The sequence below is a fragment of the Centrocercus urophasianus genome, unplaced genomic scaffold (assembly GCF_019232065.1).
Source record: "Centrocercus urophasianus isolate 14NV4802_14NV808 unplaced genomic scaffold, USGS_Curo_1.0 seq_18, whole genome shotgun sequence".
NCBI lineage: Eukaryota > Metazoa > Chordata > Aves > Galliformes > Phasianidae > Centrocercus > Centrocercus urophasianus.
In genome coordinates, this window is record NW_024884733.1 from 6,472,321 (window position 1) to 6,493,480 (window position 21,160).

At 60.4% G+C, this 21,160-nt stretch overlaps 2 protein-coding genes across 2 annotated transcripts; both read left to right on the forward strand.

The window, feature by feature from the left end:
• Nucleotides 1-1,703: 1,703 nt before the first annotated feature.
• CRIP2 (cysteine rich protein 2) lies at nt 1,704-10,589 on the forward strand. The gene is made up of 8 exons (XM_042820040.1): nt 1,704-1,804; nt 7,409-7,503; nt 8,665-8,722; nt 9,115-9,255; nt 9,331-9,399; nt 9,593-9,687; nt 9,834-9,891; nt 9,971-10,589. The coding sequence occupies exons 1-8, from the start codon at nt 1,762-1,764 to the stop codon at nt 10,036-10,038; spliced, it is 627 nt and encodes a 208-aa protein (XP_042675974.1). The 5' UTR covers nt 1,704-1,761; the 3' UTR covers nt 10,039-10,589.
• Nucleotides 10,590-16,383: 5,794 nt separating this feature from the next.
• Nucleotides 16,384-19,531, forward strand: CRIP1 (cysteine rich protein 1). Its single transcript, XM_042820041.1, has 5 exons — nt 16,384-16,491; nt 18,589-18,683; nt 18,772-18,829; nt 18,947-18,994; nt 19,203-19,531. The coding sequence occupies exons 1-4, from the start codon at nt 16,452-16,454 to the stop codon at nt 18,985-18,987; spliced, it is 234 nt and encodes a 77-aa protein (XP_042675975.1). The 5' UTR covers nt 16,384-16,451; the 3' UTR covers nt 18,988-18,994; nt 19,203-19,531.
• The last annotated feature ends 1,629 nt before the right edge of the window (nt 19,532-21,160 follow it).

Here is a 21,160-nt window from a genome sequence, read left to right on the forward strand (position 1 = left end):
CGGTGTGGGAGCACAGAACCTAAGCTGGGGCAGATTAAGAGAGCGCAAGCCAAAGCCACTTTGCTCCTGAGCGAGCATATCCGCTTGGGATTTAGCGCATTTGCAGGCGGGGATTCGCACCTTTAGGTGATTGCCTTAATTCCCCCCAGCCCGGGTGTGTGAGCAGCCTCAGTGTGGGAGAGCCCTCAGTGCTGGCTGTGCCTGTGGCTGCTGTGGCACGCAGTCGGGTGGGTGCAGCGGTCCTGCTGCTGCTACTGGGGCCGCTGAGGCTGATGCTGCCGAGTGTAATGGAGGGATGCGGGCAGCAGATGGGCACAGGCTGTGACCAGCCCTTCCAGGATCACAGGGTCTCATGGGAACTGGAGGGGCTTTGGAGTAACGTGTGGGATGCTTCACCTCCTTTGGGACCAGAGCAGTCCTGTGCTGTGGAGAGAACAGAGATGCGCTGATCCCTGTGTGGCCATAGTGGCTGCATAGCAGAGCTGCACGGCTCAGCCACAGCTCCCGTGCCGCTGCCACCTGCCCCACTAGGGACCCGCTGGTGACAAAGCCAGCCGTTGTTGTGACAGCAGCTGGGTGCAGAGTGACGGGGCAGCCTGGCCCCCAGCAGCCCTCCGGCCCCGTGGGTACAGCCGCCGCAGACACCCGCTGTCACCGTCCCCGCACCGCACGGCGCCGAGGTTCGGTCCCCGCACCCGAAGGCCGGCGGCTGCGCGCCAGCTGACAGCGGAGAAAGGAGGAATTATGTGACAATGGCTGAGGAGCGGGGCCAGGCTGCGGGCTGATGAATAATGCAATGGCTTGGGTTTCACCGCCAGCAGATTTCCTGTTTACCGACGCTCGGCCGGAGACGAGCGACCCTGTAATGCTGCGGCGGAGGTCTCGGCCCCACAACGGCACAGGGGGTCCTCTGAATCCCCCGTGCCGTGCACCTGCTGCGCAGCTGGCACCCGGCAGCGCTGCACGGCCCTGCGCATCTCTCTATGCCGGGAGGGATTTCTGACATGTCTGTTTCCATGGCAACCGAGCAAAATGGCGCAGGGATGCGCGGGGGGGGGCACGGGCCCGTGGACCACGCAGGGCAACGGGCAGCGCTGCTTCGCTACGCAGGCTGGTGGGAAGACGTGCAGTCCTCTCACACCCCGCCGCCCCCATCGCATTATCTGTGCCCTCGTCCCCCGCCAAGGTCTCCATATCAGACCCGTCGTCCTGGTTGCTCAGCTGGGATTCTCGGTTATCCCATCCGGAAAAAATGCGCCTAAGAATGCCCAGAGCCCCTGCCCTGCTGCCTGACCCGGCCGGAGCGGGGCCATGGGGCTGCCAGTGGTGCCGGGGCTGGGCGAGCTGGGGCAGCAGGCTGAGGGCTGATTGCCGGACGGGGATCAGCAGCAGGGGCAGATTAACACAGGGCTGTGAGCGGGGCGGGGGGGCTGCTGGGCGCTGCCCGAGCTGTGCGGCGTTGTCAGTGCCCACGAGTAGGGGCGACCGGAGCGGCACCCGCAGCCCCATCCCCGCTCCCTGCCCCGCCGCGGCCGCTCCGAGTGTCCCCTGAAGGGACCCACAGCTCTGGAGACGCACCTGCTGTGGGGCCGAGCCGGGCCGGACCGGGCAGACGCGCGGCGGGCAGCCCCGCCCCGGCCCCCCCCCCATCCCGGGTAATGGGCGGGGGCCGGGCGGAGCGGGGAGCACAGCACGGCACAGCACGGCACGGCACGGCACGGCACGGCACGGCACTGCTCCGCTCCACTCCGCTCTCCCGCCATGGCATCCAAGTGCCCCAAGTGCGACAAGACCGTGTATTTCGGTGAGCGCGTCCCCGGGTCCCCTCTCCACGCCCAGCGCGTCCCCGCAGCGCAGCGCATCCCCCTGCCCTACCCTGCCCGCCCCGGTGCCGTACAACGGGTGGGGGCCGCGTCCCGCTGTCCGGAGGGGGGATCCGTCGCACAGACCGTGAGAAGGGGGGGCTCGGTGGGGAGGAGCAGAGGGGCAGGTGCGAGCGCACCCGAAACGTTCCCGTAACGCAGAGCCAGGTGTGCGCTTCGCCTCCCGGCGGGCGGCGGTTCGGATTTCTGCGGTGCTTTGTCAGAGGGTTCGGTGCCGGCTCCGCCCCGGTGGGCGCTCAGTCCCGGGCCCGGGGTCATCTGGCTGTAGGGTCCCCTCGTGCCCCCCCCACCGGTTCTCGGTGCGCTCGTTGGGAGCAGAAGGCCCGGAGGTGCCCGCGCGGTGGAGGCATCGGGAGCTTTCATTCCTTCCCGGCCATCTCCAAGTAAACACAGAAATAGGAATTTGCTCTCTTCCTCCTTTAAATAAACCTATTTGTGGGGGGGCGGTGGGAACGGCTCGGCCTCAGACATTTCTCCCCGTGTGAACTTTTCCCTTTTTAAGCAGAAAATAGCCCGCTGGCCGGCTGCTGGGCACGGCCCGGGGTCAAATTGTCCCGGGGAGGGGGGCGGGCAGGGGGTGCAGCCCCAGCCCCCGTGGCTGCGGGGGGCTCGGGAGGCCCTGAGCGCACAGAGCTGTATGGGGCACATGCCACCGTCCTGCTTCCAGCATTGTGCCGGGGGCAGCGGGCAGCCCCTGCCGGTGCCCTGCTGGTTCTGCTCCCCTGTCTCCTGCAGGGACACGGGGACCTGCGGGAGGGAGGGGGCAGCGGCACCACCCTATGATGGAGCGTGGGGAACTGGAGCAGGAGCCGGCCGGAAACTTCTCCTCTCCCGTTGCTGGAAGAGGCTGCGGCGCGCGCTCCTGACGTCCTCGGTTTCCCCTCTGGGAACCGCCCAGGCTCCCATGGAATAAACCCAGCTTGGTTTATTTAATGCACAGAAGGCAAGTGAGCGCTCTGTGTGAGGCCAGGAGCTGCTCCCCTGGCAGCCAGCAGCACAGAGCCAGGCACGGAACAGGGTTACGTGCTGGCAGGGCTTGGCACGCTGGGGCATCCCTCAGCCCCAGCATGCGGGTGGTGATCCCCAGCGCCCTGCTTGCTAGTGCTGGTACCCACAGGCAGGAGCTGGTGGGGCTGCAGGTCATGCATGGGAAATGCCCCCATGTCCCATTCCCGGCCCTATGGCCAACTGAAGCCAACAGCAGCGGGTACCGATGGAAAACTCATTTCCAGCCCAGCCCGCCTGTTGCTCCGCGCTCCTTGGAAAAATCCAGAGACTCCTCCCTGTACTCAGAAGGATGTGGGCGTTTCCTGAGCTGCAGAATGAGCTTTTTTTTCTTTAAAAAGCGCAGGGAAATATAAAAATAGTCTTCTGGCTCTTTTGTCAGACGGTTTTGGAAGCACAGTTTCCAGGCGGAGTGGGGCACGCCGCCACCTCCCCTCCATCGGGGCAGCAGCAGCACGGTGCTGGCAGGTGGCTGTGGTTGAGGCAGGGAGTGCCTGAGGGATGGGGCTGCCGGGAGCCACGGTGCCATGGGATCTGCTGTGCCACAGTGCGGGGTTCCGCGAGCCACAGCTGAGCCTTTCTGCCTCCAGGCCCCTTTTCCCAGGGGTTGGCAGGATGGTTTGGGAAGTTTCCTGTTTTCCTGTACTGCGCTTCCCGAGCACAGAGCAGCCCAAAGCCCTGCGGATGCTACGAGCACGTGGGCACGGCGCTGGGCTGTACCCGCCTCGCTCACAGGGGCTCCAACCATGGTGTTGAGGCTTGTGGAGGCTGAGCCCGTGCAGGCAGGGCTGCCCTGCAGGAATCCAACCGCACAGGCCGCCCTGCGATCAATTAATCAGTAACTGCTGCCCTCGGGTTGGAGCAGCTCACCTCAGTGAGTGCCCAGTGCGGGTGCAGGGCTCCATCCCCAGGGCAGCGCTGACAAAGGGCCGCTCTGAGCATGTCGCCTTCTCTCCTTATGCAACCACTGCCCCGTGTCCCCGGGCAGCCTCTCAATGAGTGTGTGTGGGCTCTGCAAAACGTTAACAGAGGGCACTCGGATCCTTGTGGGGCACACTGTGGGGGAAGGATGCATCCGTGGGAGGCTGCTGATTGCTGTGAGTTGTGGGATGTTGTGTTTGGGAGGGCAGGTATCAGCCCCTGCCCCTCGCTCTGTGCGTGGTCAATGCATGCAGTACTGTGGCTCCCAGGAGGCCCCGCAGTGCTGTGCATGTTGCCCTGACCCCTGGGAATGGAGGCTGGGTGTGAGGTCCTCATGCTCTGTCCTTCTTTGCTGTCCCTATTGGGGCCTATGGATGGAGAGAGGTGACGGGGCCAAGGAGGGGGATGGAAAGGGCAGGAAAGGTGGAGCAGGAACGCCCCAGTGAGAGGTACTGGAAAATCTGCCTCCATAGCATTACGGTAAAATCCAGCAGCCAGGGCGTGTGCTGCGATAGGGCTGTGGTGGCGCTGCTGCCAGGAGCAGGAGGTGAGGGCTGGGGGTGGGTTCTGGTGCTCAGGGCTTGCTGTGGGGCAGCCCCGGTGCTGCAGCACACAGACAGGTGCCAAGCATCTCTGCCACGGTGGGGATGGCAGCACCTAGCTTTGCCTGTGCAGAGCAGAGCTGGGGAACGCTGGTGCGGGCTTGGCTGCTCGAGCACCACTTGGAACCCCCTGCTGATGCGGGCCGGGGAATGCTTTCATACCCCTGGAGCTGCCCGTCAGAGATTTGTATCGGCTCAGAGGAACACGGTGCTCCCGGCCAGGGAGAGGCTGTGTGCCTGCCCTGCTCCGTGTGCTGGGTCAGGGAGGGCTGCCGAACTCACCCCGTGCACTCTGATTTCCATGTGCTATTTTGTGGCAGCACGGGGCCTGGAGCAGCAGGAAGGAGAGAGGGAGGCTGGCAGAGAGCAGCCAGACGAGAAGGGAGCAGTAAGAGCATTCCTGGGAGCTCCACTGAGGTTGTCCGGGGATGCCTGCTTCTTTATCCCGAGCGAGCCGGGAAGCGTGCCCACGGGAGCGCTGCGGGACCTCTCCCAGCACAGCCGTCCCCGTGCGGCACGTCCAGCGCGCACGTGGCTTGATGAAGTGCAGCAGCCCCATGGAAAACGGAGAGGGAATTTGCTCGAGGCTGCGCTGCACCGGTGCGCGCGGCTGGAGGAGCGGCGGTGCTGTCAGGGGCCGCGGGAACAGCGGGGCGAGGATTCCGTGCCGGCCCGGGCGGGGAGGAGGGCTCCCGTCCCACGAAGACGCGCTCGGCTCCTTTCGCCTACGCCGGCGGCCCCGCCCGGGCACGGCGCCTGGCCGCGGGCTCGGCGGGCGGGGCGGCCCCGCTACTATCGTGGCTGCGGTGCGGGGTGTGCCCCGGGGAAGCGGGCTGCAAATTCCCGCTGGGGAAAGAGGGAGAGAAGAGAAAGGGAAGATGGGAGCGAAGGCCGCGGGCTCGCTCCGGGGAGGAGGCGGCGGCCCCGACCCCGCAGCCCGCCCGGGTGGCGGTGGGGGTTTCCCTCCTTAGCGGGGTGCGGTCGGAGCCCTCGCCGCTGGAGCTGATGCAACCTCGGAGCGGCCGCGGCCCGTCAACCCGGTGCCTGCTGCCCGCGGTGATTGATGGCAGCGCCGGCGCAAACGGCCGCCGCCCTGGGAAGGGGCCGGGCGGGCTGCGGGCGGCTTCCTTTGCTCGCGGCGAACAATGCGGCCCGACGGCCGACCGGCGGAGCGCGCTCCGAGCGCCTGGCCCCGTTCCCTGTCCCCTTTGTTTGCGTGTGCCCGGCTCCGTGCTCCCAGCCGAGGGCGAGGGACAGATCCAGGGTGTCCCCAGAAGCGGGACGGCACCCAGAGGCCACCTCGTCCCTCCTGCCCGTCCCCTGCCGGGGCCGCAGGCTTTAGGAAGCGGCGGGGTCTTACAGCTGCCCGAGATGTCGCGGGGGCGAATCTCGTCTGGCGGGGGCTGTGGCAGCTGCAATAACCAGCAATAGCTGCAAAACATCCGCCGGGAGCTTCCTCCCGCTGCTCCCTGCGGGGCGGGGGCGGCCGGAGGTGACGCAGCCCCAGGCCCGGCTGTGCAGCCGCCGGGATGCAGCCGAGCGGCCCCTCGGCCCCGAGCCTCTGGCTCAGTTTTCAGCCGCTCACGCTCCATTTCCCTCCCTGGGGAAGCTGCCCTGTTCCCAGGTCGGTCTGGCAGCCTGGTCTTGCACACTGAGCCGCACATCACCGGCGCATTTTAATGCTACCAGGCGCGGCGCAGCCCCACATCCCAGCTGCGGTCACGCAGGGATACCTTGGGCTCGTGTTGCAGAGCATCCAGAAAGCCCCGGGCTGGAACGTCCCTTTGTGTGCACACTCGTGACCCACGTATGGCCCAAGCAGAGTTGCAGTGAATTTCCCTTGCTGGGAGAAGCTGCTGACCCAGCTGGGGACTGCTGTTGCGCAAAGGGCTCCTGCTCTGCAGAGCTGTCTCGCTGAGCTGTGCTCCCAGCTGACACTGAACCCTGGGTCTGTGCTTCCCTGTGGGTACACCAGTTCCATCCTCCTACATCTCTGTAGCTCACAGCCACCTGCTTCCACCAGGGCTGATGCGTTGGGTGGTGATGGGGTTGTTGGCATATCTCAGCTCTGTGGCGTGTCCTGGGTACAGCCATTTGCCATGGGAGAAGGGCAGCTCTCAGAGCTGGACCTGCCCTTGTGGAGCTGCCGGCCTCCACTCTGACCCAACACAGTCCAGTGACATTTGCTGAAGTCCTTCTGAGGGGAAAGGGGCTGGGAAACATTCCTCTGCGAAAGGCTGTTCTTGTGCAGCAGGGCTGAGCTTTTATTTGCTCATTAAATATTTTATTTGGCCCTTATGATTTAGTTGTATGGTGGGTTTCATGGGATGGTGCCGTTTTCCAGCTGTGCCTGCTGCGTGCACCCCTGGAGCTGGGGACCCCCCAGCCGGAAGGGAATCACTGGGCACTGTTGTCCCAGTGCCCACAAGACCCAGTAAGAAGCAGGGACGGCACCGTGCGGATGGGGACGTAAGTGAAACCCTGGGGCTGTGCAGAGGGGACAGCCAGAGGAGGTGCATCTGTGGAACCGGTCTCTGAGTGCTCACCTTCCTGGAACTGCAGCCTTTGAAGCCATTTCTGGTGCCTGCAGCGTGTTGCCCCGCAGGCTCGTGGTGCCCACGCACTTGTCTGTGCCCCATGCCTGCTCCCAGCCCCTCAAACTCAGATGGTTATTCTCCAGGGCTGAACCCAGCCTTGGTGACACCGGAGGCTGGCTGTGTCCTGGTTTGAGCCAGAGGCACGGCAGCTGAGGCATGAAAATGAGCAGGAGCTGCCGGACCGGGTGGGCATGGCAACTCTAAATATTTGAATGGAAGCAGGGCTGTGTGGGGCAATGCAGGGAGTAAAAATAGACAAGGGGAGTAGGAGCGCGGTGCTGGAGCGGCCCTAGGAACATCGTGTGGAACAGAGCAGCTGATAGGGGAATAGGGGTGTGGGCACCACGATAACACAGCCCACGTTGGCACAGGGCACTCATTCATTCTTATTTCTCCACAGCTGAGAAGGTCTCCTCCCTGGGCAAGGATTGGCACAAGTTCTGCTTGAAGTGCGAGCGCTGCAACAAGACCCTGACCCCAGGAGGGCACGCTGAGGTGAAGGCCAATGGGCAGCAGAATGGGGGTTGTGGGAGCATGGGATCTTGGGGCTGAGCCCAGCTGGGCAGGAGCAGGGTGACAACCCCGTCCTTGAGGAACTGCATGCGTTCCACATACAGCTCCTAATGGAGCTAAGGAAGCCCCAAATCCATCCAAAATGTAAATATTTGGAGAAGCTGAAGAAGCGAGGGCTGTGCCGACGTGCTGTCTGATGCCCCAGGGATGGGGACGTGGCAGGATGCAGTTTGGGGCTGGTACCCCATGCTGCACCCAGTGAGCCCTGCAGCTGTACTGCAGGGAATGCAGTGGAGCTGACAGCAGGTGCTCAGCAGGTGCTCAGCCCCACAGCAACTGCACGTCCCCTGCACCTGAGGCAGTGCACGGCCTCTCGTGCCAGCATGTCACCAGCTCCTTAGCAGGGCACAGCTGAGGGGTGGCTGGCAGCAGCTGGGGCAGCTGGGCAGTGAGGCTGAGTTAAGCCTGGAGAATTCTCTCCCTCTCCATATAAGGCCAAATTCTGCTGGGGTGACGGCAGCCAAGGCCTGGCTGATTGTGTCCTGTGAACCTCGGGGCCGAGGATGCGGAGGCACAAGCGCTCTTTCTTTTCTCTTGGACTCGATTCCCGGCACCTTTGTGGGAAGCTGCTGCTGGAGCCGGGGCTGCAGCAGTGTTATCTCGGGGCCCCCTCCCGTGGGTGGCTGCTGGGCCGTGGGACAGAAGTGCTGCAGCACTTATCGCCTGCTCTGTGCCTTCCTGCCATAATCGAACCCGGCCGATAGCAGGGATGATAGCAGCGGGGCTCTGATCTGTGGCCAAGGCAAGGGGTATGGTGACAAGGGTGGAGGCAAAGCAGAGCAGAAGGCCCCTCCTCGCCTGGCTGGGGATGTGCTGGGATGCAGCTGGGAGGGAGGTGCTGCCTTATCTGGGGTGTTGGGTGGCCAGCATGGGTGCAGCATGACCAGAGTGGTCACCAGACACACTTGGGACACAGCCACTGTGCTCTCATAGAATCATTAATGTTGGAAAAGACCTCTAAGATCATCAAGTCCGACCAACAGCCCATTATGGCCACTAAACTGTCTCTGAATGTGGATAGGGATGGTGGTGACCATGATGAGCACGCTTGCTGCCAGCACCCTAACTGCCCTCTCTCCCCAGCATGACGGGAAGCCCTTCTGCCACAAGCCCTGCTATGCGACGCTCTTTGGCCCCAAAGGTAAGTCTGGGCCCTGCCTGTACCCTGTTTCTCTTATCCCCACAGCTCCAAATGCATCCCAGGAGCTGGGTTGCCATGAGTTGAGCCGGTCCCAAACCCACAGCTGCTGTGTGCAGAGGGGTAGCGGAGCTTTTGGAGGGAGAGTCCCAGCAGCTGTCTCTTTCTTTCTTTCTTTCTTATTTATTTATTTATCTATAAATTAAAGAAGCAAATTCCCATTTGAACAGAAGGTGGAGTTGCTCCCCTGTCCCAGACACATAAAGCCTGGGTGGGGAGGAAGCTGGGGCTGAAGGACAGTGGAGGCCCCGCAGAGATAGGAGCATGGGGGAGCTGAGATGGGGCTGGGAGGGGATGGAGACCCCTGGGCTGCTGCAGCCTTTGCCTCACTGCAGGGGTGAACATTGGTGGTGCCGGGTCGTACATCTATGAGAAGCCGCAGATTGAGGGGCAGAGTGCACCGGGGCCCATTGAGCACCCAGCCAGGGTGGAGGAGAGGAAGGTGAACGCTGCTCCGCCCAAGGGACCCAGCAAAGGTGAGTGGGGGGCCCCGGGACACCCGGCTGGGGGCTGGATGAGGCATCCCACACTCATGTCTCTTTGTCTTACAGCCTCCAGCGTCACCACCTTCACCGGGGAGCCCAACATGTGCCCGCGCTGTGGCAAGAGGGTCTACTTTGGTAAGGCCGTGGTGGGTGCTGGGCACCGTGCTCCGTGGTGGCACTTGGTGGCACTGGGTGTGTGCCCAGTGGTGGCACTCGGTGGCAGGACCCCTGAGGCACGCAGGTGGCGGGGGTCCATGGGGTTTTATTCAAAGAGGTGATGTCCCCGCGCGTCGGTGACTTGGGGGGGGCCCTCTTGTCCCCGTTACAGCCGAGAAGGTGACCTCTCTGGGGAAGGACTGGCACCGGCCCTGCCTACGCTGCGAGCGCTGCAGCAAGACGCTGACCCCCGGGGGCCACGCCGAGGTAAGAGCGGCCGCCCCCGGCCCCGCACCGCGGTGCTGCGCCGTGCCGGGCTGTGCCACCGCGAGAGGGCAGCGAGGCTCCGCGCAGCGCCCTGCCCAGCCCCGCTGTGCCGCACGGTGACACGTCTGTCTCTCCTCCCCTCTCAGCACGACGGGCAGCCCTACTGCCACAAGCCCTGCTACGGGATCCTCTTCGGGCCAAAGGGTGAGTGCTGGGGATGCGGGGGGCGGGGGGACGCCCGTCCTACTCCCATCACCACCGCTGTGCACGTCCCTCCTTGCAGGCGTCAACACCGGAGCCGTGGGCAGCTACATCTACGACAAAGACCCTGAGGCGAAGAACCAGCCCTAGGCAGGCGGCCCCCTCACCTCCCGCACCTACAAGTACCGGAGCAGCCCTCGGCCACGGAGCTGTGCTCTCTGCTGTCCTTATAGAACCTCCGGGTTCTACGCCATAGTCCCTAATATAAGCTTCAGTGTTTAAAGGCAAAGGTAGAAGGTGTCTCTGCTCGTCCCCTGTGCGCTCTGCCCTCCCCAGGACGGGTTGGCTGGGATGGTCACTGCTGTCCCAGTGTTCCACACATCCCGCACCTTCAGGGGATGCTGTGACACCAGTGACACGTGGTCCCCCAGCGGCTCAGCTCCCGCATCCCCACCCTCGCATCCCCGCCCCCCAACTCACTCCACTGTGAGGTCCAGCTGCTCCCCATGCCCGGGGAGGGGGCGGGGGCAGGGGGCAGAGCGCATTGGGTCCCGAGCCCGAGGTTTCCCGTCGCGGTGTTTATTTATGAGCTGTTGTCATTGTGCTCCCGGCTGTGGGGACACCCCTCGCCCCTCCCCTGTGCGCACGCTGCTTGCGCTGCCCACCCACCCGGCCGTGCGCTCCCCGGACTTTTGTTATTTGCTGATAATAAAGGTTTTGAGAGAGGTTTTGTGTGCTGGGCTCCGGGGACGGGCAGGGAACCTTCTGTCCCCGTCTTTTCCTTGTGGGACGCACGGGCAGCCCCAAGTTGTGAGGCACGGAGAAGCAGTGGATGCTGTTGGCTCAGCGCGGCAGTCGCAGCCCTTTCCCAGCACGGTGCAGCAGTCCCTGCGCCCGGGAAGCGGATGTGTATGTTTGTGTTTGCTGGCGTTCCTATGGAGACCTGACCCCGCCGAGCTCCTTCCCCGACCCACAGCAGAGGGCCCGGCCCCACGGGCAGCAGCATTGTGCTGTACTGCAGCGCTGCTGGGATGAGGGTCCCTGTTACCCCCTGGACCCTGCAGCACGGTGCTCACGGCTGCTGTCACACCTGCAAGCTGGTACCAAGCTCTGCTGCTCTCCTTGAAACCCTTATTCATTAATGAGCTTAATGAGCCCATCTTTTTTGTCAGGGCCGGGGGATCTGAGGGATCTGAGGATGGCACAGCACAGCATGGTGCAAACTGCTGCCAGGCTCAAACGTGGCATTTATTTTGCTTTGGGTGGGGTTGGTTCTTCTTTTCCTTCTTTTTTTGTTGTTTTTATTTACATTTTTTTTTCTCCCCATGAGAGTTTTGCTGGGGAAAAACTAAAGATTGCCAGACTTCAGCTCTGCTCCAGTGGGTGCTGGGAAGGCTGCTGCAGGCAGGCAGCATCTTGTCTCTGTCCAGCCATGCAGTCTGGGGTCATGGTGAGGGGCAGTGGGCACTGCAGGTGGTACCAGGGTAGGTTCTGGAGTCCTGCACAGCCTAGCCCATGCCCAAGGGCTTAGGGCAGTGCTGGTGCAGCAGAGCAGTGCTTTGAGTGGGAAGGCAACTCAGCCTCTGATCCTCGCTGTGTTTTTGTACTTATTTTTGGGAGACCTATGTGAGCTGAAAATGCCCCCTTCCTGCCAAAAGGGGCCTGGAAAACATCTTTCCCCAAGGGGACATCAAGTATTTTATTATTTCTTTCAGCTAGGGCTTGCTGGTGGGATGAGAAAGTTGGCTAGAGCTGTGGTTACAAACATGTTCTCTAGGGCTGGGGGGAAACAGAGGCCAGAGCAGATACAGGTTGCCTGCAGGAGAGGGGTGAAATGGTCACAGTTGGAAGAGGAACCTGAAATGTGGGGAGGTGCCTGGAGCCTGCATGCAGCTGGTGCTGTGTGGCTGGGCAGAAAGGCAGGACAGATTTAAAGCATTTGCTGGGAACTTGAAAACAGGAAGGCATCCCCAAAAGGGATGAAGTGCTGGAAGATGTGATTTAAGAGGGGTATTAAGAGCGGCCCAGTGAGCACAGCTTGCTTCTATGGGGCCAGGAACAAGCTCTGGTGCTTCCCAAAGGCAATGCTGCAGCTCTGGCTGGCTGGGCTGGGCTTTCAGTCATCCCTGGGTACGTCAAAGAGAAGGGTTAAATCCTGGATAGGGTGCAAGAGGGAGGGCAGGGATGGAGGCAGGATGGTGTGCGTCTGTGCAGTGGAGGATTAGGGCTATAAATCCATCACCGATGGGCTCCCAACAGTGTGAGCATCCAGGGAGCAACGCTGGGGACTTCTGGGGTGTCTGGGGACTGGATGTGGGGTGGATCTGGGAATAGCTGTGCTGATAGGATGAAGTTGTGCATGCTGCTGATGGGGTTGGATAGGTGTGTGAACCACGGTTGCATTCCTTCTCTTGCCCTGTCCTGGGATCTCCCTGAGTTGCTCCTGCCCTGTTTTCAGTAAGGTGGAGCTAAGCAGCTCCATCTAAAACAAGGATACAGCCTCACAGCATGTGGCCATCCCTCTCCCTCCCTGTGCCGCCACTGCAGAGGGCAGAGGTTTCCCTTAGCACACATACAGCCCCGCTGCAGAGAGCAAATATCTGAGGGCCATAAAGCAGGGAGTTCCCTGCAAGAGGCAGCAGGGATAGCCCAGGATGCCCCTGCCCTATTACTATTACTCCAAGGTCTTGTCGGTGCTCCATGACCCCTTTTCCCACCTTGGGCTGCAAAGCAGAAGGTCACTGCAGGAAGCGGGGTGCAGCAGCAGAGCTGTTCCCAGGGCTGCTGGAGTCCTGGGCTCAGCCACGTGCCTGGGGGGACTGGACTGACCCAAGTGTCCCGATTCCCTTTGGAGAAGGAAGAGACCCAGAGACCCACCTGCTCCCTGTTCCCCTTCTCACCTTGACAAAGTGAATTTTTAACTGGGAATAAAATGTACAGCATCAGCAGCCTGGAGCCAGCGCAGGGCAGGTGGCACGGCCAATCCCATGGCAGGGCTGGGAGGGGTGGGGAGGTGGCCCTGTGGTCTCAGCACCCCCAACCCCAGGATACCTTCCCAAAGCGGCGGGCATCACATCTTCAGCCAGCCCAGGTGGGTATAACCACTGCTAGAGAAATGGTGCCAGGAAAATGCACCAACACAGCCCACAAAGGGCTTCAGCCAGGAGATTTCCTGGGGCTGCTGCTAATGGAAAACTAGCAGGAAAGAGCAGATGGTAATGGAGATTTTTGGCCAGACTCTGCGTGGGGAGAAGTGGGAAGCTGTGCCTGGGTGGAATTTCAGGACGTTTTCCATGTAGCTGGGACTTGGAGAGGTTCTCCTGTCCCACGTCTGGAAATCCCAGCCGAGTGCCAAGGGTGGCACTGTGCGGGCAGCCAGGCACCCTCTGGCACATGTGTATAGCAGGGTTAGACTGGCCTGGCAGTGTGAGTGCTCATCCCTGCCCACCACGCAGCATTGCTCCCGGTTCCTCCCAGCCCTCAGCCTCCTTTCAGCTTTATGAAGACATACCCCAGAATTTCCCCTTAGGGTGTAATTGGGTTTGACAGCCCGCTCGGTACTCTGCTCCCACGTGCTGCCCTAATGGGATTTGCCACACATGGAGCCAGGCGGGGGCACGCAGCCCCCGGCACCCCATCTCTGACATCACTCCAGCATCTCTCCAGCCTCTCCCTGGGATCCCACAGCTGGCAGCCTCTCCTGGCCTCTCTGGGCTTTCTAATCCACCCTGTAATTTTCTTGTCAAATGAGTTACATATTGGGCTGGGTAGGACATATTTTACAATGAGTTGTCTCAGCTGAGCGAGCCCGTGACTTGCACAAGTGCAGGCTGAAATACGGCCAGGGAGGGGAATTCTGCAGAAGCTGCAGTTGGAAAACACTTGGAAAATGTCTACATCTCCTAATCTCCCACCAGCCCCACAACAGCAACGTGCTTCGGACATTCCTGGGGTTTGCTGAATCACATTTTCCTTGGGGAGGGAACCCAGAGCTGCTTGGGAGGATCCGTGGTTGGGGAAGAAGTTAGAGAAGGCATTGGCAGCTCTGCAAAGGAGGAAAGTGTGAGCAAGTGTGGTCACTTCACGTGGGGCATGTTTGAATGGCACGAATACATGGAAGCAGGTGGCAAGGGTAGCTTGGTGGCATGGCATGGCACAGGGGACCTGGCTGATCTTGTCATCACTGTTTCATCTTTCCTTTGTGCACACACACTGAGGCCACAGCCCTGCTGGAGGCACGTGCTCAGGGATGGGGCAGCGACAGCACTGCCTGCCAGTGCATCACCCCAAACAACAGTTGGCCACCCGGGTTGCTGTGAGGGTGTTGCCATGCTGCTCAGGAACGCCGGCGCCTGATGCATCAGGACGGAGCCTCCACCCCCAGATTGGTATCAGAGGACACAGGCAGCCAGGGCGTGCCATGCTGATGGTTAAGTTAGCTGGAACAAGGTCTGCAGATAAGATAACGGTGGCTTTGCTGAGGAGGCTGTTTGCAGCTGGTGTCTGTGTTGTTCCCCTGGTGGAGGAGCGGTGTCCAGCTCACCCAGTGCTGTGGCTGGGGGGCTGCAGGCTGGCAGGATGCGGTGTATCTTCCTGCTGAGGGGTTCCACACCTTGGCATTGGGAGTGTCAGTGAAATTACTCCCTGTACAACGAAGGAAAGGCCACATCCAGCACATCTGTACGGTGCTGCCAGACTCCCCCTAGTCAGCAGTGCCGTGGGTACCCTGAGCTCACCCCAGTGGTATCACATCATCAGCAGGGGCCCGCGTGGCACAGAGCCCTGCTCAGCATGGTTGGCAATGAGCAGCGCCCGGCTCCTCGGCGCCAGCTGTGTCACCCCCCCCCCGCGGCCTTGTGCCCACTCTGCTGCCCAAACGGCCTCGGACAAGGGCACGGGGGGGGCTGAGATCCCATGCTCTGTCTGGCCCTGCCAGCATGCAATGCCATGGGGACGCGGTCTGCCTGGCTGGGCTGGGAGGCTCCTACTGCAGGAGAGGGGCCAGGCACTGTGTGGTCCATGGGGAACAGGGGCCGGGGCTGAGAAGAGCTGCCCGCTGGCACCAAAACAGCCTTAAAAGGGAGACAGCTGGGGCCGGCTGTCCTGGTTGGCGGGGCTTCAGAGCAGACTGGGAGGGAAGCAGGGCTGCCAGAGAGAGGGGACGTGCCCCATGTGCCATCTGAGCTCAGGACTCGGGACGTGGCACATCCAAAACGTGATGTGTACACATATGTGCTACCTCAGGGCCGCAGCTCCAGCGGAAAGGACGGAGGAGACAGGAGACGGGGTGGAGGCTGCAGCCTCGCAGGCCTTGCATGACTCACGGCTGGCCTGTGAGTTCCCTCCCCGCAGGACCAAGGCTGGTGCCAGTGGGCGGTGGGCTCACAGCCTGCACCCATGGGTGGGGGCCTGGTTCTGTGGGACGAGGAGTGCCCCAGGTTCGGGTGCTGGGTCCTGGTGCTGCCTTTCACAGGGCCTCTCGACCTTCCCAGCACAGCGACATGCCCTGGGGAGGATTGTTTCATGCAAAACAGACCTTTGGATAGGCTCCTCATTTCCTTCACAGCCAAACACAAAGGAACAACAAGTCCTCGCTGTTAATAAAATGACAACAATCAGCCTCAGATGGGCAGGCCCTGTGTACTGTGCCCACGCCATTCCTGAGGCCCTGCAAGAAGGATCCAGCCCCCCACCTCCTCCCCAAGGCTACCCACAGGCAGCATGCATGGCTCCAAGGTGCACTTTTGCACTGGAGGAATGATGCAGGTCTGTCAGCTGTGTCAGCACCCAGGTGTGGTCTGATTGGGTGTGGTTAATTGATGATGCCAATCATGTCTCCAGCCCTGCTGCAGGGCTCCTGGGCTCTTCTGCAGCACTGGGGTGGGCAAGAGCCAGCAAGGAGCTGGCTGGGGGTGAGGGCATAGAGGGGTGCAGGATGCAAAGAATGTAGGAGTTGCAAGAAGTGCTGGTGGTGGGAGTGCAAGAAGTGTGGGGTGCTAAGGGAGTAGGGCAGAAGGGGTGCAAGATGCAGATAAGTGCAGGATGCAAAGTGTTCAGGAAGCAAGACGTGCAAGATGCAAAGAGAGCAGGATGTAAGGGGTGTAAAAGGGGAAAGAAACTGCAAGAAGTGCAGAGGTGGGAGTGCAGGGGGTGCAAGGGGCACAGGTGGTGTAGGGATAATGGATGCATGGGTTGGAGGGCACAAGGAGTGCAGGATGCAAAGTGTGCAGGAAGCAAGAGGTGCAAGATGCAAAGAGTGCAAGGGGTGCGGAAGTGTAAAGAATGAAATGGACTGCAAGAAGTTCAGCTGGTGGGAATGCAGGGGGGCAAGGGGGCAAGCAGTGTAGGGCTGTGGCATTCGAGGGGTGCAGGATGCAAAGAGAGCAGGATGTAAGGGGTGCCGAGCCCGGGCTGGCAGCACCCGGAGGTGACTCCAGCTGCGGGCGGGGCCGCACATCTGGGCGGGGCGGGGAGGAGCCCCCGAGCAATGACTCCTGCGGGGCCGGAGCCGAGCATCCCACAGCCCGTGCGAACGACGAACGGAGCCGAGCCGAGCTGACACCATGCCCAAGTGTCCCCGCTGCCAGAAGGAGGTCTACTTCGGTAAGGGATTCCTTCTCCCCCGTCCCCCCACCGGCTCCTGCTACCCCCGTGCTGCCTGTCCAGGGTGCTGCAAACTCTAGAGGTGTCCCACCGCCGTGCGCCCCTGTGCTGTGTCTCCCCGACATGCCTTGGATGGCCCCCTAAATCCACCAGAAGTGAGGGGCTGCGGGGTACCCCCAGCCTGCCCAGGGTAGCTCAGCACAGTGCTTGAGCCCTGCTCTCTCCCCGCAGCCCTACCAGCCCTGCGAGATATTTGGTTGGGGTCCCGTGCAGCCCCCAACCTTGTGAGGTGGGCTGCAAGGGGCTCAGGGTGCATGGCTGTGCCCTTGGTGAGCACCGTGATGGTCTCTGTGGCTTTGTGCAGCGGGCAGGTGGCTGTGCTATTTTGAACCTGTTGGGTTTCCGCGTGCTGCGGGGCTTGGCGTGAGCGCGCTGCCTCCAAACTGGGGCTGAAGCGCCATGTTCTGCTCCTTCGGGTGCCGTTGTCCTGTTGTTTCACCCAAGATTTGAGCTGAAGCAGCCAGGTTGCAGCGGCCAAACCTCCTCGTTTCCCCATTTGAGTTTGCTGCGGATTGCTGAGAGCAGTGTGTGTGCATCTCTGTACTTAATTTCCTTGAGATCAGTGACCTGAGTACCACGACTTTTGCACTCTGCCTTATTTCTGCTCTGCCTGTGGGTGTGCCGCAGCTTCCACTTCTGCTGCAGAAATCTCATGCTGAAACATGAGGTTGGAGGGTCAGGGATAGAGGTTTCCCCATAGCTGTTCTCTGTGTCAAACAAATCCATCTGCTGGTGATGCCCATCTCAGGGCAGCGCTGGGGTGACTCTGGCCCTACAGCTGGGACACGGCTTTGGCTGAGCCCATGCCTGCAGCCAAGAAGTGAGGTCGTCTCACATGAGATTGCTGTGTCTGCAGGTGTGGCCGTGGCAGCGCAGGGACCATTCGACCAAGGAGGGGTTGGGCCCTGCTCTTATCAGCTTGCTCTTATGAAATTGGCACAGTTAGTGCAGAGGAGGCTTCAGAAGTGGCTGGAGCCATAAGCTCACTGCATGGAGATAGGGAGCGCTGGGAGAGGAGGCAGAATGACCCCTGCTCCAGGGTTCCCTGGGTCATTCCTTGGGTGTGTCTTGGGCTGCTTTGGGACAAACTGAGTCTGCAAAGAGCAAGGGCTCCTCTTGCACCCAGTCGGCACCCAGGCAGGACACAGGAGGCTCTTTGTGCTGCACGGGGCTGCCTCGTGCCATTGGGCGCTGCCCCTGCCTCCACCTCTGCAGCCGCTGGCTGGCTCCTTGCATAAGCTGCTGTGGGCAGATTTGGATCCCGAAGAAACCCTTTCCTTGACCGCCTTTTGCAGACAGGGATGAATGCTTGGAGCTGGCTGTGGCTGTGTTCCTGTAGAAAGCTCTGCTTTATCACTTAATAAATCCCCAGGGGTGCAACTGCCAATAGCAAGAGCACATACGTCTACAGAAAATACTGCAGAAACAACCTCCTCCCCCGCTGGGCTGCAATTAGAAGCCACATTGCTTTTTCCCCTCTCCACAAACATGTCCTGGCCCAAGCCAGCAGCGTGCTGTTCCCCAAGCCCTGGCCTGGCTCTGGCCCTGCTGTGGTTACCAATGGCACCAAATCAGTGCTGTCGCTGCAGCTGGTGATAGGGAGGGTGCAGTGGTGGCTTTGCTGCACCCCCTGTCTGATACCTGTCCACCACCACCTTCACCCCATCAACCATAGGGGAGTTTGGGTAGAGGAGCTCTGTTTGGCCTGGAGAAAATCATCTCCATACAGGCTGATGTTGGAAGGGAGAGATGCCTAAATCTTCTCTGTCAGACCGGTGAAAGTGGTCTGTCCTCAAATGGGGCAGCCACCATGTTTAGGGTAAGGGCCCTTGGCAGTTTTGTGCCCCAGGTTTGGGTTTGGGGTCCTGTGTGTGTAGGCTTGGGTTTGGCACTTGCAGGACTTCTGCTCTGGGCAAGAAGACTGGGAAAGTAGCCCCAAATCTTTCATCCTCCCTAGCGCTGGCAGCAGGGGCCAGCCTGCCTCAAACAACTTGTGCTTGGTCAGAGCCTTGGCTAACCCATCTCTTTCCATGGCAGCTGAGAAGGTGACTTCTTTGGGGAAGGACTGGCACCGGCCCTGCCTGCGATGTGAGAAGTGTAACAAGACCCTGACATCCGGGGGGCACGCAGAGGTAGGTCTGGTGCCTGGGAAGCACCCACAGAGCAAGGTGGGTGCAGCCAGCAGGGCGCAGGGACTGATACTCTCCTCTCTTCCTGCAGCATGATGGCAAGCCCTACTGCAACCACCCCTGCTATGCTGCCTTATTTGGACCTAAAGGTAGGGCAAATTGGGGCTGGGGGCTTGGGAGGGGGAAGGGAGTCAGGGATCTTAGCCCCTGACTCTCCACAGCAGTGCATCCTGCAGCACTGCTGATCCTGCTCCAATTTCTTTCAGGGTTTGGCCGGGGAGGAGCCGAGAGCCACACATTCAAGTAGAGTTCAGGTTGGTGCTTCCCCTCAGTGCTCATCTGCTCACATCCGTGCTCAAGATCGTACTGCTGGGTGCCAGCTCCCTTCTGCCAGCCCCAGCAGCCTTTGCCACTGCTTGGCTTCAGCAGTGGGTGCCTTACTTTGAGGCTTGTTGGCAGAGATGGAGTCTGTCCCAATGCACTGCTGTACTGAGGATGTCCTTCTCTTCCATCCCTCTTCAGGTCTGATTGACAGATCTCCCTTTGCAGCCCGAAGACAGCACAAATCCACTGCAACAGACATGCCTTCTCATCCCTCATCACTCTGTAATCAAATAGCACGTTAAAGCAATAAGTAACCCAGGATGGGGTGGAGAGGGGCTCCGCTCCAGAAGGAGCTGCAGGGTGGGAGGTTGGATGCTGCTCCATAGGAAATTCGGTCGCTGAGGGCTGCCTGGAGAGAAGACCACACCTGGCCAGCCAAACCCAGCCCTGCTTCTGGCACCTGGCTCTGCAGTAGGGCCCATCCTTGTATTCCCAATCTTTAATAAACCCCGAACAACCATTGCTTATTCCATGTCGTGGCCTTATTTTTTTTTTTATACCATGAATTCAAGGGACTTGCTGACAAAGGACCCAACAAGGGCAGAATTGTGGGATGAGGTCTGGAACACTGTCCCTAGAGCCTCCGGTATCCCCAGATCCAGTACGTGGCTGGGAGCCAGGCTTGGAGCTCCATGGGGCTGGGCAGGCTCCTGCTGCGAGGCAGTGCAGGATGTGCCAAGAAAACAGTTATTTGCTGCCTCCTCTCCAGCCAGTCATACAGAAAGGCTGCGTCAGGCAGGGGTTAGCAGCAGGGCAGGGTGAGGCCCTGCCATTGGTGAGAGCGAAGGTGCGGTATTACTGAGCAGGAGCTGGCTCTGAGCCCCTTGCTCTCCGTTTCAGCCTCTTTTTTTCCAGCCTCTTCCCTGAAGGAAGAGCAGTGCTGACAGATGCAAGAGGTGTTGGCTGTTTCAGTAGTGGTTTCCCTAACACGAACCACCCCATTTACATGTTCTGATATGCTTCACACCACATGCAGCTATTTTTTCCCGTGCTTTACACATGCATTTCTTTAGAAACTGCAGTATTTTCTGTTACGCTGGCATTACTAGGATCTGGCCAAACCCTGCAAGATCAGAGGTACATGCCTGGTACCAAAATCTTTGCTGATAGAAACAGTTCCATCTGATAAACATCTTAAAACTTCCTATGTGTGTGTCAGAAGTCTTTCCCCAGCCCCACATCCTCTTCCCCTGTGAGTGTAGTTGTAATGAAGGAGAGCTGCTCGCCTGCACACAGCTCCTGAGTGATGCATAACGGGATGCCTGTGCTGGATGGGGCCTTATTCAGTCTCCTGGTGCCCTCTTACCTGTTGCTCTTCCCACTCCCCCCCTTGCCACGGCACTGAGGTGGCTGGGACAGCTCCCAGCACCTGTAGGGACATGGGAACAAAAGGGGCTGTGCCACCCCAAGCAGCGTGCAGACAACCTGAATCTCATGCTGCATGTTGCCTGGCCGACAAAAACTGGGATATCTTGAGCAGGCTCCAGGGATGAGCCTTAAGATAATAGTTCCTGCTGCAAAAAGCTCCCTCTGGCTGCCCTGTTTCTGTGTCCATGCTCTCACAGAGACAACTTGCTGGGCATACAGCCCTCCCAGCTCACTGCTGGCACTGGGCAGAACCCAGCTCAGTGCTGTGAGCTTGGGCAGTTCAGGCTCAGGTCACATCTGGAAGGAACTTTGGTCAAAGAAAATACATGGTAATTGATTTTACATTCACCTCGTTCTTTGGAGAGGAAGAAACAGCTGCATGGTGTTTGGAAGGGAAGCCAGACGTGCAGCGGGAGGTGGGTTGCCAGCAGACACAAGCTTGTGCCAGGAAGGGAGAGCAGGATGCTGAGTTGAATTCCTGGCTTTATGGGGGAGCAGCTGAGGGGTGACACTGCCATCATAGGTCAGGGCAGCCCCGGGGTACCAATCTGGGCATGAGGTGATCTCCAGCAAAGTGTGAAGCCCTCATGTTGGTGACGTGAGGCATCACAGTTGCTGACCCAGAGGACGGGGCAGTGCTTCCTCTGACATTATTACGGAAGCTGTGGCTGAGATCAATGGTGCTTGTGGATTGTTGAGCGTTGGTTGCTATAAACACTTCTTCAGTG

Bases quoted from the DNA above. Each gene is read 5' to 3' on its own strand.
- CRIP1 (XM_042820041.1), top strand. From the start codon at position 16,452: ATGCCCAAGTGTCCCCGCTGCCAGAAGGAGGTCTACTTCG. The intron at 16,492-18,588 runs GTAAGGGATTCC...TTTCCATGGCAG, and splicing joins CCAGAAGGAGGTCTACTTCG to CTGAGAAGGTGACTTCTTTG. The intron at 18,830-18,946 runs GTAGGGCAAATT...AATTTCTTTCAG, and splicing joins TGCCTTATTTGGACCTAAAG to GGTTTGGCCGGGGAGGAGCC.
- CRIP2 (XM_042820040.1), top strand. From the start codon at position 1,762: ATGGCATCCAAGTGCCCCAAGTGCGACAAGACCGTGTATTTCG. The intron at 9,400-9,592 runs GTAAGGCCGTGG...TCCCCGTTACAG, and splicing joins TGGCAAGAGGGTCTACTTTG to CCGAGAAGGTGACCTCTCTG. The intron at 9,688-9,833 runs GTAAGAGCGGCC...CTCCCCTCTCAG, and splicing joins CCCCCGGGGGCCACGCCGAG to CACGACGGGCAGCCCTACTG.